Source organism: Pogoniulus pusillus, chromosome 2, assembly GCF_015220805.1.
Source record: "Pogoniulus pusillus isolate bPogPus1 chromosome 2, bPogPus1.pri, whole genome shotgun sequence".
Taxonomy (NCBI): domain Eukaryota; kingdom Metazoa; phylum Chordata; class Aves; order Piciformes; family Lybiidae; genus Pogoniulus; species Pogoniulus pusillus.
Window position 1 is genome coordinate 7,685,075 of NC_087265.1, and position 19,448 is coordinate 7,704,522.

The following is a 19,448-nucleotide window of genomic DNA, read 5'->3' on the forward strand; positions in this document are numbered from 1 at the left end:
TCCACCCAGCAAGGACTATCACTGCCAGAGCTCCACCCACACAAGAACTCATCAGATCCTAGTGTGTCTAGCTGGCTGTGTTGCAGTCCCACCAGCAAACCCCAGCAAGACAGAAACCTGGCAGATATAAAATCAAGAAGGCAAATATAAAGAGAAAAAATAGAATGACAGAAGAATGATAGAATGGTTTAGGTTGGAAGGGACCTCAGAGATCATTCAGTTCCAACCCCTGCCATAGGCAGGGACACCTCCTGCTAGAACAGGTTGCTCAAGGCCTCATCCAACCTGGCCTTAAACACCTCCAGGGAGGGAGCAACCACAACCTCCCTGGGCAACCTGTGCCAGTGTCTCACCACCCTCACTGCAAACAACTTCCTAACATCCAGTTTGAATCTCCATTCTGCCAGTTTAAACCCATTCCTCCTCATCCTGTCATTACAAGACCTTGTCAGTAGTCCCTCCCCAGCCCTCCTGTAGGCCCCTTCAGATACTGGAAGGCCACTCCAAGGTCTCCTGGAAGCCTTCTTTTCTACAGGCTGCAGAGCCCCAACTCTCATGGCCTGTCCTCATAGCAGAGCTACTGCAGCCCTCTGGCATCTTCATGGCCTCCTGTGGACTGGCTCCAACAGTTCCACATCCTGCTTGTGCTGGGGGCTCCAGAACTGCACACAGGACTCCAGGTGGGGTCTGAGGAGAGCAGAGCCAAGGGGCAGAATCCCCTCCCTTGCCCTGCTGCCCACACTGCTCTTGCTGCAGCCCAGCACACAGATGTGCAGCTGTCTGGGCTGCACTCATACTGCAGGGTTCATCTTGAGCTTTTCATCAACTAAGATAATAATGAAGGTAAAGATCATTTCTTCTACCTTCTTCTGCACAAGGTTTCTGCAGAGTGACACATCCTGATGTCAATGAAGCCTTCAGAGGCATCATGAAAACACTCTGCTTGAAACAGTTCAGCCTTAAATCTGCTTCTGACTGGCACATTGGAAAAGCACAGATGTAGTGACCCTTCCTGCAAACATGTTAGCACAACTAGTCCCACAACGTTAAAGAGACACTCTTGAGCCATCAGCATTTGAAAGAAAGAATTGGTGACAGGTTCCAATTTTCTTTTTTCCCAGGCATAATGATGAAGTCTTAAATACACCACAGGACAGCTGGACTCTAAGGATGGCAGATTTCAGTGTAAAATAATCAGGAAAAAAGGTAAAGTTCCACTAAAATAACCTCCTGGAATTTTGCCATAGCATTTAAACATAAAGGCCCACACAAATCCATCAAGTAATAAGTGACAATGAGGGGAAACGGCCCAGAGTTGCACCAGGGGAAGTTTAGCTTGGACAATACAAGAAACTTCTTCACTGAGAAGGTTCTCAAAGGCTGGAACAGGCTGCCCAGGGAGGTGGTTGAATCCCCATCCCTGGAAGTGCTTCAAAGAGGTAGCGATGTGGTGCTGAGGGACATGGCTTAGCACTGGTTGGTAGAGTCAGGGAATGCTTTGACTGAATGACCTTAGAGATCTTTTCTATTCTAGGGTTCTACCTGTGACACAGCTTGAGCTGCTGAAAACACTTGCAGGCACTGCAGCTGAGCTCTGATCTTCTGTGAAGCTGAAGTTCAGACTCGTGCACCAAAGCCACTTTCCCAGGTGTCACCACAGCAGTGCTCAGGAAACACGACAGCCTTCAGGTGCCCTGCCATGGTGAACACCAACCCTGTGCTTCAGGCCACTTGGGAGGTCCCTTGTGCTGGCAGGGCAGTGCCTCTCCTGCAGACCCCCTGGTGAGGCTCCTTTGCTGCATTGCAGCACACACTGCAGCACTGGCAGCCCTTGGCACAGCACTGGGTAACACAGAGCTGCAGGAGTGACAGACCCAGCAGCACTGGAAGCCCTCAGCACAGTGCTGGGCAGCACAGAGCTGGAGGAGTCACTGAGTCAGCAGCACTGACAGTGCTGGCAGCCCTTGCCACAACACAGAGCTGCAGGAGTTACAGATCCAGCAGTGCCTCTGCAATGGTTCCTGTGGCACAGCCTGGCACACTCACTGGTGTGCACTCCTTTGGGGGGGTAAGAACAGGCAATTAGGCAGGGGGGACAGCAGCAAGACTTAGCTAAGTGCTTGCTCTCCTTCACACTAGCACCCAACACCTTACAAGAAGAGGGGGAAAAGAGGTCAATTAAAGGCCTCTTTTTAAGGCAATTATAAGCATTTAAAGTTAAAACACAAAACTTTCCCATACTTTCTGGCTCTCCTCAGCTCTGCGAAGCCTCTCCTGCTCCTTCTGCAGCCTTTCTTTCTCATCCTCCTTTTCTTTTCTTCTGGCAGCCACAGCAGCTTCCAACTCAGCAGCCTCTTCCTGCTGCGCTCTCCACTGCACAACCTGCAAGAAAGGGTTGAGCAAACAGCCCTGCAGCAGCCTTGTGTGACACTGCCCAAGGCAGCCCAGGAGGAACCCATGTCCAGCCAAGACCGATTCCCTCAGCAGCAACATGCAGGCGTTTAGCCAGCGCCACCTCTCCGAGCGTCACTGTGCGGATGGCAGGGGCAGGGCAAGGACCAGCCCTGCCACCTCTGCCACACTGCTCAGCAAAGCCTGTCAGGACAGGATGGGTCATAGCTTGCCACACCAAGCCCTGCTCTGGACACATCCTGGCACGCTGTGGTGGTTGAACACCAGGTATCTGCACCACCGGCAGTGCCTCGTGGCCAGCACAGGTGCCCAGTTCACCTTGGTGCTGTCCTGAGCTCTCCTGCGCTCATCTGCTCCATGATGCCTTCCACAGCATGAAGGATGTCTCCTCTTTGTTGGCCTGCCAGCTGTTTGCAATGGCTTTGTCAAGTGCTAAGAGAACTCCATCCCACAAAGGATCGAGCACCCCAGCCATCTTTCAGCTGCTTTTCTGTTCCACAGTCAGCAGTTCGATGCTAAGAGAAGAAAACTTCTGTTCTGCCACCTTTACTGTTTCACCACCTGTGTGCACAGCCTCTATTAACTCTTGCCTGCCAGGGAAAGGTTTTTTTATCTCAGAAAGCCAGCACTAATACGGTCTGAGGTTCTGTGAGTGGCACCCCAGGTGGTGCCGAGTTTGCTTTAATAACCAGGATGTTTATTCTGTGCAAAGTGTCAAAGAATCATAGAATCAACCAGGTTGGAAGAGACCTCCAAGATCATCCAGCCCAACCTAGCACCCAGCCCTATCCAGTCAACCAGACCATGGCACCAAGTGCCTCAGCCAGGCTTTGCTTGAACACCTCCAGGGACGGTGACTCCACCACCTCCCTGGGCAGCCCATTCCAGTGCCAATCACTCTCTCTAGCAACAACTTCCTCCTAACATCCAGCCTAGACCTGCCCCAGCACAACTCCAGACTGTGTCCCCTTGTTCTATTGCTGGTTCCCTGGGAGAAGAGGCCAACCCCCACCTGGCTACAGCCTCCTTTCAAGTAGTTGTAGACAGCAATGAGCTCTGCCCTGAGCCTCCTCTTCTGCAGGCTGCACACCCCCAGCTCCCTCAGCCTCTCCTTGTAGGGTTTGTATTCCAGACCCCTCACCAGCTTTCTCACCCTTATCTGGACATGTTCCAGCACCTCAACACCTCTCTTGAATTGAGAAGCCCAGAACTGGACACAGTACTCAAGGTGTGGCCTGACCAGTGTTGCATATAGAGGAAGAGTCATCTCCCTTGCTGTGACTCTCTTGCAGGCACAGCAAGAACATGACAGTAACAAACTCTTACAGTAGCTGTAGAATGCAGCTCTCTCTTCATTAAGAGATTTACAGGTAGCTTGTTAAAGAAACACTCTGCCTGTAATGGATGCAATGAGCAGAAAGGGAGCAAGCTGGCAGTCTCTAAGCCACACAGAAAGGAGAATACCACGGAGTGGTCCTGGGAGCGTCAGATGGAGAATGTGGATTGCTGAATGAAAACAGCTAGGAACAACCTCAGACCATCCATCTACACAGAAGCACAGTATGACAATAAAACCAGGGTGAAGGTTACAGGAGATGAACCTACAAGCAGCTGCCGAGAGACTTCAAAAGGGATGGTGTCACAGGACCCTATTTTCTGGAGCTTGGCTGTATTGAAGTTGGGGCTGCTGGTGGGTGCAAAGCTGGAGATGAGCCTGTACTGCACACTCCCAGCCCAGCCCCAGCCATGCCCTGGACTGATCCTCAGCAGCATGGGCTGGAGGGAGGGGATTGTGCCCCTCTGCTCTGCTGAGACCCCAACCTGCAGTGCTGGGGCCAGCTCTGGAATCCTCGAGCACAGAGACAGGGAACTGTTAAAGCAGGGCCATGGAGGCCACAGCAATGACAATAGGGCTGAAAGCCCTCTGCTGTGACATCAGGCTGGGAGAGTTGGGCTTGTTCAGCTTGGAGAGAAGGTGGCTCTAGGGAGACCTTAAAGCAGCCTTCCAAGATTAGCAGGAGGCTACAGGAGAGCTGGAGAAAGGCTTTTGACAAAGGCATGGAGTAACAGGACAAGAGGTGATGTAGTCTGTCTTCCTCGAACCAGAAGAAGATGGACTGAGATGAAATATTAGGAAGAAATCCTTCCCCATGAGGGTGAATCATAGAATCGAAGAATCAACCAGGTTGGAAGAGACCTCCAAGCTCCCAGCCCTAGCCAATCAACCAGACCATGGCACTAAGTGCCTCATCCAGGCTTGGCTTCAACACCTCCAGGGACGGCAACTCCACCACCTCCCTGGGCAGCCCATTCCAATGCAAATCACTCTCTCTGGGAAGAACTTCCTCCTAACATCCAGCCTAGACCTCTCCTGCCACAACTTGAGACTGTGTCCTCTTCTTCTGTTGCTGGTTGCCTGGCAGAAGAGACCAACCCCACCTGGCTACAGCCTCCCTTCAGGTAGTTGTAGACAGCAATGAGCTCTGACCTGAGCCTCCTCTGCTGCAGGCTGCACACCCCCAGCTCCCTCAGCCTCTCCTCACAGGGCTGTGCTCCAGGCCCCTCACCAGCTTCCTTGCCCTTCTCTGGACACCTTCCAGCACCTCAACACCTCTCTTGAATGGAGGAGCCCAGAACTGGATGCAGTACTCAAGGTGTGTCCTGACCAGTGCTGAGTACAGGGGCAGAATAACCTCCCTTGTCCTACTGGCCACTGAGTGTCCCTGCCCAAGGCCAGGGTGTTGGAATCAGGTGATGTTTGAGGTCCCTTCCAATTCAAACCATTCCCTGGGTCTATACTACCTGCAAGAACCACCCCCACACTGCACAACTTGTAACACAAGGTCTTTATCTAACCAGAAGCGTTTACTTGGCAATTCTGCCAGCAATCTGCTCAGGCATTGCAGCAGTTTAAGAATCTGAAAGGAACTGCTGGATTGTTTCAGCTCCTCTTCACTTGCTGCACCAATAAACTTGAAAAGGAATGCTGTGAAAACGACTGGGGGAGAGCTTTGCAATCATTGCTACCTCGCTTGTGAGACAGACTGCAGCAACAGCACACGCTCCAAGCGTTAAACCCTAACAACACACACACACACAAAATGAGATCTGGTAACTGCTCAGATTGGAGCTACAACAAACTGCACTTGCAGCAAATTTAAGCTTCTGTAATAACATCTCTGAGATTTTCTGAACTGAGGTAGCAGCCAAACTAACAAAAAGGAAAGAGAGACTTTTTGCAAGCTTGCCTTTTCCTGCCTCCTGCTTCACAACCCTTTCCAACTCTCCTCAATAAGATACATCATAGAAAGCTTTGAGTGGGAAGGGACCTTCAAAGGTCATCCAGTCCAAGCCCCTCTGCAGTCAGCAGGGACATCCTCAACTAGAGTAGCTTGACCAGAGTCCTGTCAAGCCTCACTTTGACTATCTCCAGGGATGCAGCCTTGACCACCTCCCTGAGCAAACTGTTCCTGTGTTTCAATACCTTCACAGTGAAGAACTTGCTCCTAACATTCAATCTAAATCTGCTCTTCTCTAATTTGAAGCCATTGCCCCTCGTCCTGTCACCGCTGGCCTTTGTAAACAGACTCTCTCCATCCCTCCCCAGAGCCTCTTCTTCTCCAGACTGAACAATCTTACCTCCCTCAGCCTTTGTAGCAGAAGTTCTCCAACCCCCTGATCATTTTCATGGCCCTCCTGTGGGCCTGCTCCATCAGGTCCACATCCTTCCTGTATGGAGGGCTCCAGAGCTGAACACAGTAGTCTGGGTGAGATGTCACCAGAGCAGACTGACAGAATCACCTCTCTCCAGCCACTGGCCACACTTTTGATGCAGCCCAGGATGCCAGTGGCCTTCTGGGCTGCGAGCACATGCCAATATAAGTCAGCTTGGAACACGATGCAGCTTCAGTTTCCTCCAAGCCTGGGAATTCTCTTCATCCTTTCCTGATCTTCTCTAAACATGAATATACTTATCAACCAGGGGTCTCCAGTTGTTTGACTGCAGCCATTAGTTAGCACGGTCAGTTGTTTAAATGGTCTCCACAAAGGTTGCAATGTGAAGGAGCTGCTGACCAGAAATGGGTGCTGAGAGTAGAGCTGGCCCAGCAGACCCTGTCAGAGCCAGCACTGTTTGAAGGAAAGCAAACAAGAGAGCAGTGAGCAGATGCAAATAGCGATCTAGTCTGGAATTATCTCAAGCCTTCTTGCCCGTTCCCTGCGATGAGCAGCTGCCTGCACGGCAGATGTTCCACACCCACCTCATACCAGGCCAGAACCACTTTCCCTAGTTTCTTCCACAGAGGGCTTCTGCTGAAGCCTTTTGAGCCAGGTCAGAAACCAATGCTGGGGCACAGTCTGGATTCTCAGCAGATCCCACACAAACAAGCAAGCACAACCAAGCACCAAACATGTCACTGCCCTCAGCTGACAAAACACGAGCCAGGCAGTGAGACCCAAAGACCAAACTGATGTGCCAGCAACCCACTGCAGATCCCCTCCACCCTCAGCTGCTGCTAACCACAGCTACTTACTCAGTGGCTACAACCTGCTTTCCATTTTCATCTGGTTAAGGGTTTTGATTGCATCAGCTCATTGCCAGCTGAGAAAACGGGTAAAGGCTGGCAGAAGGAGGGGAAGCTTCACCGTGTTACACTTTCCCCCAGCACCCATCGATCCTTTTGGGCAGGCAGCACATGAAGAGAGCTCACACGATCCTTGCCTCTCCCAGGGCAAAAGAAGAGTCACTTCCCTTACAAAATGATTCACAATTGCAATGAGAAATGGGCAGAGCCCAGCAAAGCACTGTTTGCAAACTATGTACAGACTGTGCCTCTGCAGGCTGGCAGTGTGCCATGGCTCCCCCCACACAGAGTTCAAGTCATATAGGATAAAGTGTTCTTAAGGGAGCTGAGCTGAATTAAAGTGGTTTATTATGCAAGAAATACCAAAATTAGGAATTAAACTGCTGATCCAAGTGCCAACCTAGTTCTCTTTCTGCAGCAACTCGTTCCAACACTACGACACCTCTCTGCCAGACAGCAGTTCCAGTTCCACAGCCCTCACTTGTTTTGGGGGCCAGCCTGCCTACAAAGGGGACCTCGCTCAAGGGAGGACCAGCTCCAGGAGATAGCAGGGGCCAGATTGAAGATACCATCAAACAGTTCCTGCCCACTTTGTCACAGTCAAAACTGAAGAGCTAGGCTGTCTTTTAACTGATGATAACCAAGGGTAGAGAGGCCTGCCCATTACAGAATCATAGAATCAACCAGGTTGGAAGAGACCTCCAAGCTCATCCAGTCCAACCTAGCACCCAGCCCTGTCCAATCAACCAGACCATGGCACTAAGTGCCTCATCCAGTCTTTTCTTGAACACCTCCAAGGACAGTGCCTCCACCACCTCCCTGGGCAGCCCATTCCAATGCCAATCACTCTCTCTGTGAAGAACTTCCTCCTGACATCCAGCCTAGATCTCCCCTGGCACAACTTGAGACTGTGTCCCCTTATTCTATTGCTGCTTGCCTAGGAGAAGAGGCCACCCCCCACCTGGCTATAATGTCCCTTCAGAAACACAGCCTGCAACTGGGCTGACCCTGCAGCGTGCACAGCACTGGGAGGCCTGACCCACAGGACAGCCCCTGGGCACTGCTGCATGGCAAACAGCGAGGGGCAGGGACTGGGAGCACAGCAGCTGAGCAATCTCTGCGGCACCCATTGCCACGCTTTCAGCTCTTTAGAAAGCGACTACCTGATGCTGAATTTCCAGCACTGCTGCCATTCAGGGTTTTCAAGAAACTCCACTGTATTCATGGGATCCTTTTCCTGCAGAGGTTGAGATTGTGCAGATCTGAAGAGCACAATAAAAACCTGAACGACTCTGACTCACTCAAGCAGTAACCTGGGGATCACAGAAAGCACCAAAAAAAAAGAAAAGGTAAACCAAAATGGATGTGTTCTTGATTGCATTCTTTCTTTGCTGTGAGTGCAAAACAGGGAGGGTAGAGTTTACTGTGTCAACAGCAAATGTTCTGTTTCAATATTAAAAAAACCCAACCCTGAGCAGTTAAACTAATATTGAAAACACACCCAGAGCTGAGTCCCCCACTGCCTGTTTCACAAAGCAGCTTAGGTTGGAGCAGTGCAAGCCCTGCCAACACCCAGTGCTGAAAGTTTTTAATTGCAAACGGCATTTGGAGTACATTTCACAGCTCATGGATTATTAGAGCAGCTTTTGCCAAGTGAATTATTGAGCTGCTGTGCTGAGCAGAATGTGTACCTACCTATCTTCAGCCCATTATTTCAATAGTCCATATTACAATCATGTAAAGTACACTACAAACTAATTCAAGTAATGAATTAGCTCTTTTGCTCTAACATCTGAATAGCAAGAACATATTTACCATGTCCTTAATGCCACAGAGAGATCTTTTTTTAATGACAAAAACTGTTTCTGAGAACTATCCTTGGGCATTCCCATTAAATGAAGCACATGGTAACACAGCACCCTGTCAGCTTCTCTCTTTAACCAATGCTGACTTCCATTACAAACACATCTTGAGTATGTTCAGGGTGACAAGAGAGTTGGCACTGGGGCTCCTTTCAGCAGGGCAAACAGGAACACAGGAGAAAGGTACAAAGAGGGTCTGCACCATGAAGGTTGTGTGAGCAGCAAAACCAGCCTTTGAAAAGTGAGATCAGAGCACAACGCAAGCAAAAAGGTCTTCAAGAAAAGACTGGATGAGGCACTTAGTGCCATGGTCTAGTTGATTGGATAGGGCTGGGTGCTAGGTTGGACTGGATGATGTTGGAGGTCTCTTCCAACCTGGTTGATTCTATGATGCTATGATAAAAAGACTGCACAGAGCTCCAGATCCCATTCTATACAGAGAGAATAAGCTGCTAGAATTCAAATTCTAGAACAGTCTGGTTGGAAGGGACCTCTGAAGCTCACCTGTTCCAATCCCCTCTGTGATCAGCAGGTTGCCCAGAGCCCTGATGAGCCTCACCTGGAATATATCCAGGGATGGGGCCTCAACCTCCCTGGGCAACCTGTTCCAGTGTTCTACCACCCTCATGGTAAAGAATTTGTTCCTAACAACCCAACTAAACCTACTGTTTAGTTTGAATCCATTGCTTCTCATCCTATCCCTGCAGGCCTCTGTAAACAGCCTCTCTCCATCCTTCCTCTAGGCTCTCTTCAGGTCTGGAGGGTCATTATTAGGTCTCCCTGGAGCCATCTCTTCTTCAGGCTGAACAACCCCAGCTCCATCAAGCTGTCTTCATAGCAGAGGTGTTCCAAACTCCTGATCATTTTCGTGGCCCTAAGCCATGAAATTCCAAGCAGGAATTCCCACTAATCCTGTGATGAAGTCAGCACTATTTATCATCAAAAGAAAATCCTCAGGAATCCCCATCCCAAGTCTCTCAAGCTCACTTTCAACCTTAGAAATGACCTAAACCCAACACCACCTTCAGAACTTCCCAGAGCTTTATTCATCTCTGAAACATTTCTGCACACCCTCCTTTATTTTTCTCTACTCTAGGACTGGCAAAGGAACAGAGTCCAAGTGAGATCCCTAGAAGATTAACATGGAAAACTCATTAAGAGGTGACTTTCATTAGCAGCAGCATAGCCTCCTCGCTGGCAATAGAGCTCAGTCGTTAATACTTCAGCTCAAGGCAGTGCTCTGCTGAGCTATGGCTCTCGCCTGAGCAACTCCCTGCCACTCTGGGATGGAAAAAGAAAGGAAAGATTTTTAAGAAGAGGGGGAAGGAAATGCAGAGGGGGAAAAAAATTAAAGAGCTAGTCTCCCACAGAAGAACAAGGATTCAGGCAGACTATTTCTGCTGAGGTTAATAGAAGATAAGCACACACATTCCACTCAGGTTAATGGGATAATAAATCCCTGAGACTTAAATGTTTTATAAATGGAGCAGGACAATAGAAATCTGCATTGCCAAACTAAAACCATCTCTGTAGGTCACTAATTATGCAGGAAGGTCTACTTGATGACTGCTAGAAAGTAATGCATTTCATTTTTAAACCTCCCCTCCCCCAAGCAAAGCAGGGTGTTTTCAAGCATACTTGTACTGACCCAAGGTCCATTACAAACCCTGCTTTAACTACTCAAACTTTTTAGGCACTAAGCAGAAGAAAATGAGTGCCTGTTGTAAAGCATCTGCATTTCCAGGTCAGAGCTGCTGCAGCCTTCCCCAGACAGCTGCATCAGCTTCTGCAGTGTTTCCTGGGACAGGCTCTGCACTGAGGGCTTGGGCATGCACCAGAATCAAAGAATCACAGAATTAACCAGGCTGGAAAAGACCCCTAAGATCATGGAGTCCAACCTATCACCTAACACCTTCCAATTAACTAAACCATGGCACTAAGTGCCTCATCCAGCCTCCTTTTAAACACCTCCAGGGATGGTGACTCCACCACCTCCTCAGGCAGCCCATTCCACTGCCAGTCACTCTTGCTGTGAAGAACTTCTTCCTAACATTCAGTTTGAGGCTGTGCCCTCTTGTTCTGTCACTGGTTGTCTGGGAAAAGAGACCAACAACCTCCTTTCAGGTTGCTGTAGAAAGCAATAAGGTCTCTCCTGAGCCTCCCCTTCTCCAGGCTGAACAACATCAGCCTCTCCTTGTAGGGCTGTGCTCCAGCCCCTCACCAGCCTTGGTGCCTTTCTCTGGACATGTTCAAGTACCTCAACATCTTTCTTAAACTGAGGGGCCCAGAACTGGACACAGTGCTCAAGGTGAAGTGTGACACTGAGGGGACACTGGGCCTGCTGGAGACCTTTGCCAAAGTGCAGCAGATTCTAGAGATGCCAGATGCTCAGAACTCCCAGCCCAGGTGCTGGACAGCAGATGTACACTGGCACAGTGGGCATCTCATGGACTTAGTGATTTCCAGCTAACATCTGGGTTGGGCCAGCCCTGGGCACAAATCCAGGCTGGGTGCAGAGTGTGTTCAGAGTAGCTTTGAAGAAAGAGACTTGAGGGTGCTGACTGATGAGAAGCTCACCATGAGCTGACAGTGTGCCCATGCAGACCAGAAGGCAAATCGTGTCCTGGGCTGCATCAAAAGGAGTGTGGCCAGCAGGGCAAGTGAGGTGATCTTGTCCCTTTACTCTGCTCTTGTGAGACACCAGCCAGCTCCAGTGTCTCCAGCATAAGGAGGACACAGAACTGGTGAACTGAGTCCAGAGGAGGGTCACAAAGATAAACCAAGGGCTGGAGCACCTCTGCTTTGAGGACAGGCTGAGGGAGCTGGGCTTGTTCAGCCTCCCTGGGAAGACCTTATAGCTGCCTTCCAATACCTGAAGGGATCCTACAGGGAGGCTGCAGAGGGACTTTTCATAAGGGTTTCCAGCAATAGGGCAAGGTGCAATGGTCTTAAGATGAGGGAGAGTAAGTTTGGACTGGATCTTAGGAAGAAGTTCTCCAGTACAAGGGTGGTGAAACTCTGGAATAGACTGCCCAAGGAAGCTGTGGAAGCCTCCTCCCTGGGGGTGTCCAGGGCCAGGCTGGATGAGGCCTTGAGCAGCCAAGTTTAGTTGTGAGGTATCTTTGCCCACAGTGAAGAAGCTGGAATAGATGATCCCAAAGGTCCCTTCCAACCTAAGGCACTCTGTGGTTGTATGAGCTGGTTTGCCAAGGCTTTGGAAGTGACAGGCATATTTTGCCCCAAGACAGCCAACATCTCCAGGGAAACTGGGATCTACAGCAGATTGCATCAGTACTGCAAATAAAAGCTCCTTTGCACTAATCAAAGCCACCACACATGGAAACATAAAATATTAACAGTGTTATTCTTGGAAATAAAAGCAGCACAGAGAGGCTGTGCACACATTCCCACTGGAACGACAAGGAGATGTGTGCCTCAAGGTGTGAACAGGAGAGCTTAGAAAAAGGGGGAAAACTAAAATGTATGTTAACAACAGCTTCCTGGAGTGTGAAGTGTCACAGGGCAGGGGGCAGTCTGCAAAAGCCATGTGAAAAAGGTACCATTTTTAAGTGCAGGAAACCCTTTTTTATAAGCACCATAGATACTGCTTTGCTTTTCTCAAGTCAGTACCCTCATGAGCTGACCATGAATGTCTGCAGTGCCCAAGGTGCCCATGACCAGTTTGCCGTGGAAGGAATCTCAGCTCCACAAGAATTATAGAATCAACCAGGTTGGAAGAGACCTCCAAGCTCAGCCAGCCCAACCTAGCACCCAGCCCTATCCAATCAACCAGACCATGGCACTAAGTGCCTCATCCAGGCTTTCCTTGAAGACCTCCAAGGATGGTGCCTCCACCACCTCCCTGGGCAGCCCATTCCAATGCCAATCACTCTCTCTGACAACAACTCCCTCCTCACATCCAGCCTAGACCTCCCCAGCACAACTTGAGACTGTGTCCCCTTCTTCTGTTGATGGTCGCCTGGAAGAAGAGGCCAACCCCCACCTGGCTACAACCTCCCTTCAGGTAGTTGTAGACAGCAATGAGGTCTGCCCTGAGCCTCCTCTTCTCCAGGCTGCACACCCCCAGCTCCCTCAGCCTCTCCTCACAGGGCTGTGCTCCAGGCCCCTCACCAGCTTTGTCGCCCTTCTCTGGACACCTTCCAGCACCTCAACATCTCTCTTGAATTGAGGAGCCCAGAACTGGACACAGCACTCAAGGTGTGGCCTGACCAGTGCTGAGTACAGGGGCAGAATAACCTCCCTTGTCCTGCTGGTCACACTGTTCCTGATAGAGGCCAGGATGCCATTGGCTCTCCTGCCCACCTGGGCACACTGCTGCCTCATCTTCAGCCTACTACCTGCCAATACCCCCAGGTCCCTTTCCTCCTGGCTGCTCTCAGCCACTCTGTCCCCAGCCTGCTTGGGGTTGTTGTGGCCAAAGTGCAGAACCCTGCACTTGGCCTTGTTAAATCTCATCCCATTGGCCTCTGCCCACCCATCCAGCCTGTCTTGATCCCTCTGCAGGGCTCTCCTACCTTCCAACAGATCAACACCTGCTCCTAGCTTGGTGTCATCTGCAAACTTACTGATGCTGCACTCAATCCCCTGGTCCAGATCATCAAAAAAGATGTTGAACAGGGCTGGGCCCAGCACTGATCCTTGGAGAGCACCACTAGTGACTGGCTGCCAAATGGATGTTGAAACTTACTGATGCTGCACTCAATCCCCTGGTCCAGATCATCAAAAAAGATGTTGAACAGGGCTGGGCCCAGCACTGATCCTTGGAGAGCACCACTAGTGACTGGCTGCCAAATGGATGTTGAAACATCACAATCCAGCACCAATACTTAGCAGGAGTCACTGCTGTTTGCATGCCTTGGTTCGCACTGGTGGCAGTGGCCCAGGGAACCATGGTGGTGAGCTGGTGTCAGACACTCTGCTGACTGTGCTGCGACACAGCACGGAGAGTCCTGCCGGCCTCAACCTCTGGACAGACACTGAGCATTCATGCCAACACCCAGCCCTGCATACAAAAGCCCACCACTCCTCTGTGACAGAGGTGAGAGGGCAGGAAACAAGCAGGTCACTCAGCAGTCCTGCACTGTCACTACAATGACCTCGTCTATCAACTCTTGAGATCACCAAGCTAGTACAAGAAGTTACTCCTATTGACATCAGTAGGTACCTCAACAGGCAGCTTGTGGGATAAGAACAGATGGTGGTCTGCAGCTCTAAAAACCTGTTCCTCCCCTAGACTGAGGATTCTTCTCTGGCAGCTGCTGAACAGCACCTGGAACCACATCCAGATTCCATGAGGCCTTGAGTGACAGAACAGCAAATAGTACCACCTAGCAGCATGCTGCTTCTGACTGACACATACAAGCCCTAGGAGAAGTCCAGTGTTAGAGCATCTGGTAAAGGGATCATCGAGGAATGCTACACCCCTGAGTTTGTTTGCTGATCTCAGAAGATAATCTCCTTCTGACTGTGATTAGCAAAGCAAGGGAAGCTCACAGCCCTGGGAGACTTGTGACTCTTTAGACTGGTACAGCTCCACAGGCTGCCTCTAAGCTCTCTGCAAGGAATACTGGAGAAAAGCAAGGCTACTGGCACCAGGATTAATACTGTTCAATAAAAAACCCCTCCACAGCCACCCTCAGAAAGCTTTAAGCATATTTTGAATTTAAAATTAAAAGTAACTGCTTTGATCACTAAGAGAGGCAGAGATGTTTTCTTCAGCTCTAAGAGTGTTTAAATATGAAAAAGGGAGCAAACAGCATTTGAACATAACCCCTAGCCATAAGATGAGGAGTAAAAAGATGCATGACTTCCAGCTAGGAAGCCCAGTCACAGAGGCTGGGACTGGTACCTACAAACTCTGTGATCCAGTATAGGACTGGTTCTAGCTCCCTGGAGCTGCAAGCACATCAACACCTTCGCACTGTGAACAAACTGCTTCTCACAGCTTGTCCTTCTACCTCCTCTCTCTTCTCAGCCAGCAACAGTCACAACATCTCTCTGTTCCTGACAATGGGAGTTAAACACAGGAATAAGGTGCTTGCAATCTCATGCAGGCTGAAATACTCAGACCTGCACAGCCTTAAGCAAGCCACGTTTCTGTTTACAACTGCTGAGCCAAATGTGCTGCCCTTTCACAGAGGCAGTGACTCTGCCAGTCCCCTCTGCAGGTGCACAAAGAGCTCCTCTGGTCCCTCACTACTTCGGCACAATGTTAATTATTTTGCTTTCCTAGCTGAATGAAGGAGAGAACTCCCCTAAGAAAACAGGGTGGCATGAGCTGCCTACTTGCCCAGCTACCCACCCTCAAGCAAGCCTGAGGATCAATGGGCAATTTCAACTAGACTTGAGAGAGAAGTGTATGCCTCAAACATGCCCAAGATCCCACAAGCCTTGATAAACTGACAGCCAGGTAAACAAGTGAGGCACCTCTCAGGCTGAGGCACTATGTGCTCCTCTGAATGGCTGAAGTTTTGGGGTGCAATGGGTTGTTTAAATGGATCTCTGAGCTGACAGGTCAGTTCATGGCCTCCTCCCACGCAGGGTACCCTGCAGCTCTGTTTCCAAACCTCTGAAGTTTAAGCCCAGCGCAGAAAATTAAGCATACAGTTGTGATACTGTCCTCAAGAAGCACAGAAAGCAGCACAGAATGATTCAAAGTCCCCTTGCCCACTTCCCTGGGGAGTGTGGCTCTGTGGCTCCTCGTCCTTCCCAGCTGTCTCCATAACCACACAGCATTAAACACTCCAAGCAGGAGCGACACTTGATCACCTATTCCAAGTATAAACCTGTCATGGCTTTGTTCACTTTGGTTCCCCATGGCAAACAAGGCTGTTAAAGACCTGGACCAGGAACATTTCCTCTTTAAGAACGTCCAGTACATCCCCACTAGCATCATCCATTTCACACTTGATTTCACTCAGATGACTTCCATTCCATATGGCCCTCATGAGTTATTCCACCTCAGCTTCTTGAATTGTTTCACAATTCCTCCTCAGGGACTCTGATTTCTGTAAAGGACACACATTGATCTTCTGTGGGATGGAACATGGAATAAAGACTCCAAAGTTCTTTCCCCAGGTAAAAACTGCAGTAAACTTTAACTTCCCTGCTGCTTCACTTTTTAATTGTAACCACCCCTTGCTGGTAAAGGCCTAGAGTCTCACTGATGGCAACAACTGCTTCAGGCACATTCAAAACAGCTTTAAATCATGGTTTCTTTAGTCTGTTTGCTGAGTTTGGTGTAGGCAGATGAAAAGAGCTATACAAAAGTTAGGTGACAGCATATGGTTATTGCAGTAGCGACAAAATGCACAACCTGCACACATGACCGTTTCCTTTCTGCTCTGCATGGCTCAACCTGCACTGCAATTAGGAACTAACTGAATTTCACACACAGAGAAAGAAAAACTCCTGAAAAACCCCACAAAGGCAAAGCAGCACAGGGATTTACAGCAAGATATTCTTTTGCAATGAAGCAAGTGAACAGGCCACGTGGTTTACTGGCAGGGAGTTCAATGACAGGTATTATTCAGAGTGTAGAAGTCATAGAATCAAGCAGGTTGGAAGAAACCTCCAAGATCATCCAGTCCAACCTAGCACCCAGCCCTGTCCAGTCAACTAGACTATGGCACTGAGTGCCACATCCAGTCTTCTCCTGAACACCTCCAGGCACGGTGCCTCCACCACCTCCCTGGGCAGCCCATTCCAACACCAATCACTCTCTCTGGCAACAACTTCTTCCTAGCATCCAGCCTAGAGCTCCCCTGGCACAACTTGAGACTGTGTCCCCTTGTTCTGTCGCTGGTTGCCTGGGAGAAGAGACCAACCCCACCTGGCTACAGCCTCCCTTCAGGCAATTGTAGACAGCAATGAGGTCTGCCCTGAGCCTCCTCTTCTCCAGGCTGCACACCCCCAGCTCCCTCAGCCTCTCCTCATAGGGTTTGTGTTCCAGGCCCCTCACCAGCTTTGTTGCCCTTCTCTGGACACCTTCCAGCACCTCAACATCTCTCTATCATTAACAGCTGCTTAACCAATCCATTTTGATTTTACTATATTCCTGCACAGTTTGTCTGCAAAAAGGATCTAACAATCCTTTGCCTTTCTAGACCTGCTTGTTTTATCTTACACTCTATGTGTGCCTGCCTTTGTTTAAGCAGTGGACTAAAACAGGCTCTAAAACTAGTCTCAAAGTAGTTGAAAACTCTAGATAGGATTGCAATAGAAATACAGACTATTATGGGAAGTCTAAATGGAAGTGCTGCTCATGAACTACAATGCTACAGTGCAAAGCATGTGAAACACACAAAAGCCATAGTCTAGGTTTAATGCAGAAGCCTATCAAAACCAGAGCTTCTACAAACCTCTCTCCAATGCAGCCAAAATCCCAGGCCTGAAGGCCCCCACATCTATTGTGCCTCTCTGCACCCCCCCTTACCAGACCTGTGTGACACAGCCAAAAGTCAGCTTGGCAGCTCCAGGCTCCTCCAAGGCTGCTTTAGGCCCAGCTCCCACAAAATAAGCAAGACAAGAGAGCAGCATAGGGAAGGAGACAGAAAGGGGGAAAAAGAGAAGGGGGGAAAAGGGGGAAAGAAACAGACTCTGCAGGCAGATTTATAGAGATGTAGGCCTTGTGGGAATGAAATAAGAGATTACAATTTCCTTCCCAGCCCTGGACACTCTGAACCTCCTGGAGGTCTGTAACTCGATGCTTGCTTTTTTAAAGGCACCATGTCAAACCAAGACCTGCATCAGGAACGGTGTGGCCAGTAGGATGAGGGAGGTTCTTCTTCCCCTGTACTCAACACTGGTCAGGCCACACCTTGAGTGCTGTGTCCTCCATTCTGGGCTCCTCCATTCAAGAGAGATGTTGAGGTGCAGAGAAGGGCAAGGGTGAGAGGCTGAGGGAGCTGGGGATATTTAGCCTGGAGAAGAAGAGACTCAGGGGTGATCTCATTGCTGTCTACAACCACCTGAAGGGAGACTGTAGCCAGGTGGGGCTCAGTCTCTTCTCCCAGGCAACCAGCAACAGCACAAGGGGACACAGTCAAGTTGTGCCAGGGAAGATATAGGCTGGATGTTAGGAGGAAGTTCTTGACAGAGAGAGTGATTTGCTGTTGGAATGGGCTGCCCAGGGAGGTGGTGAAGTCACTGTTCAAGCAAAGACTGGATGAGGCACTTGGTGCCATAGTCTAATCAAATGGCTAGGGCTGGGTGCTAGGCTGGACTGGATGATCTTGGAGGTCTCTTCCAACCTGCTTGATTCTATGACAACGTCACAGCTAATGAAACAGCTACACAGTCCTGCTGGTGTGGTGCAGGACACCTGCATCTCACACTCAGGCTACAAACACTTCACGAGTCTACATTTCCCCCCTAGCAAAGTGATACAAGTTGAGATTTTCTTGTGACAAACTTACTGAAAAGCAAAAAGAATTAATTATATTTCTGCCCCAAAAGAGCAAGCAGGAAATCCCTGCTGTCCAGCTCTAGGCTCATTCCCTTAGCAACAGATTCGCTTCTCACCCCATCGCACCTCATCCTCCTCAGGATGGATTTTATCAGTGTCAATTAGCTCAGTAGACTGCAAGTTACCTTTTTCCCTGTTAGCTGCCAACAGCTGCCTTCCCCTGTGTGACATTCTGTAGCTGCACACATCAGAGGAGTAGAAAGACAAGCCTGGAAGAACAGTTCTGCACACATACCCACAGAATCCAAACAAAACCCATGGATACAGTCAGAATAATTCCTCTGAAAGCCAGCTAGCTTCTTGCCCAACTCCAGCTTCTGTCCTCCAGCCCTTCCAGCTGCAGAGCTGATCAAAACAAGGTCGCAACAATATCCTCCTCTAATGAAAAAGAAAATAGTACCTTTTTAATTCCTCTCTTCTGGGAAGCAGGTGAACTGTTTTTGTTCAAACGTTGAACTTTTTAACAAAGCCACCTTTGAGGGCAGCCCTTGAAAAGTGTGAGCCTGATAGGTTTAAGTTTCAAACAGTTCCAGGTCAATGGGAACAGGAGGTCAGAATACAGAAAGCTTTCAGACAGCATTCAATGCACCAGTGAGAATCTTAAGGCTCTGTGGAGACAACCTAAGTACTCCAGCACTTATCACAGGAGCAAAACTAGAAGTGGGTAGATTCAGATTGGATGTTAGGAAGAAATTCTTCACCATGAGGGTGGTGAGACACTGGAGCAAGTTGCCTGGGGAGGTGGTGGAAGCCTCATCCCTGGAGGTTTTTAAGGCCAGGCAGGATGGGGCTCTCAGCAACCTCATCTAGTGTGAGGTGTCCCTGCCCATGGCAGCAGGGTTGGAGCTAGATGACCTTTGGGGCCCCTTCCAGCCCTGACAGTTCTATGAATCTATGAAAACTGAGCATTAAGACATTTTAAGTACCACAGTAAATAACAAATTGCATAAACCACAGGCTGGAAAATGAGTGTAGCTGATTAGTTTCAGTGAGGCTACCTCCTAGAAGCACTGTAGGTACACCTTGATGCAACTTGTGATAAGCAGAACATCATTAAAACTCTGCTTTCAGACACTGTCCATAAATATTCAATAGGAAATAACA

The 19,448-nt window shown here is 49.5% G+C and overlaps 1 protein-coding gene across 5 annotated transcripts in view; it reads right to left on the reverse strand.

Moving 5' to 3' along the window:
- The window catches only part of CCDC148 (coiled-coil domain containing 148), a 97,214-nt gene that overhangs the window by 16,193 nt on the left and 61,573 nt on the right, over positions 1-19,448 (reverse strand). For 4 of the 5 annotated variants that reach the window (XM_064155258.1, XM_064155267.1, XM_064155293.1 and 1 more), the window contains one exon: positions 2,242-2,382. The exons of the other annotated variant lie outside the window; for it this stretch is intronic. In XM_064155258.1, coding sequence (XP_064011328.1) covers positions 2,242-2,382 — 141 coding nt within the window. The remainder of the gene's footprint in view (positions 1-2,241; positions 2,383-19,448) is intronic. 5 annotated transcript variants of the gene reach the window in all.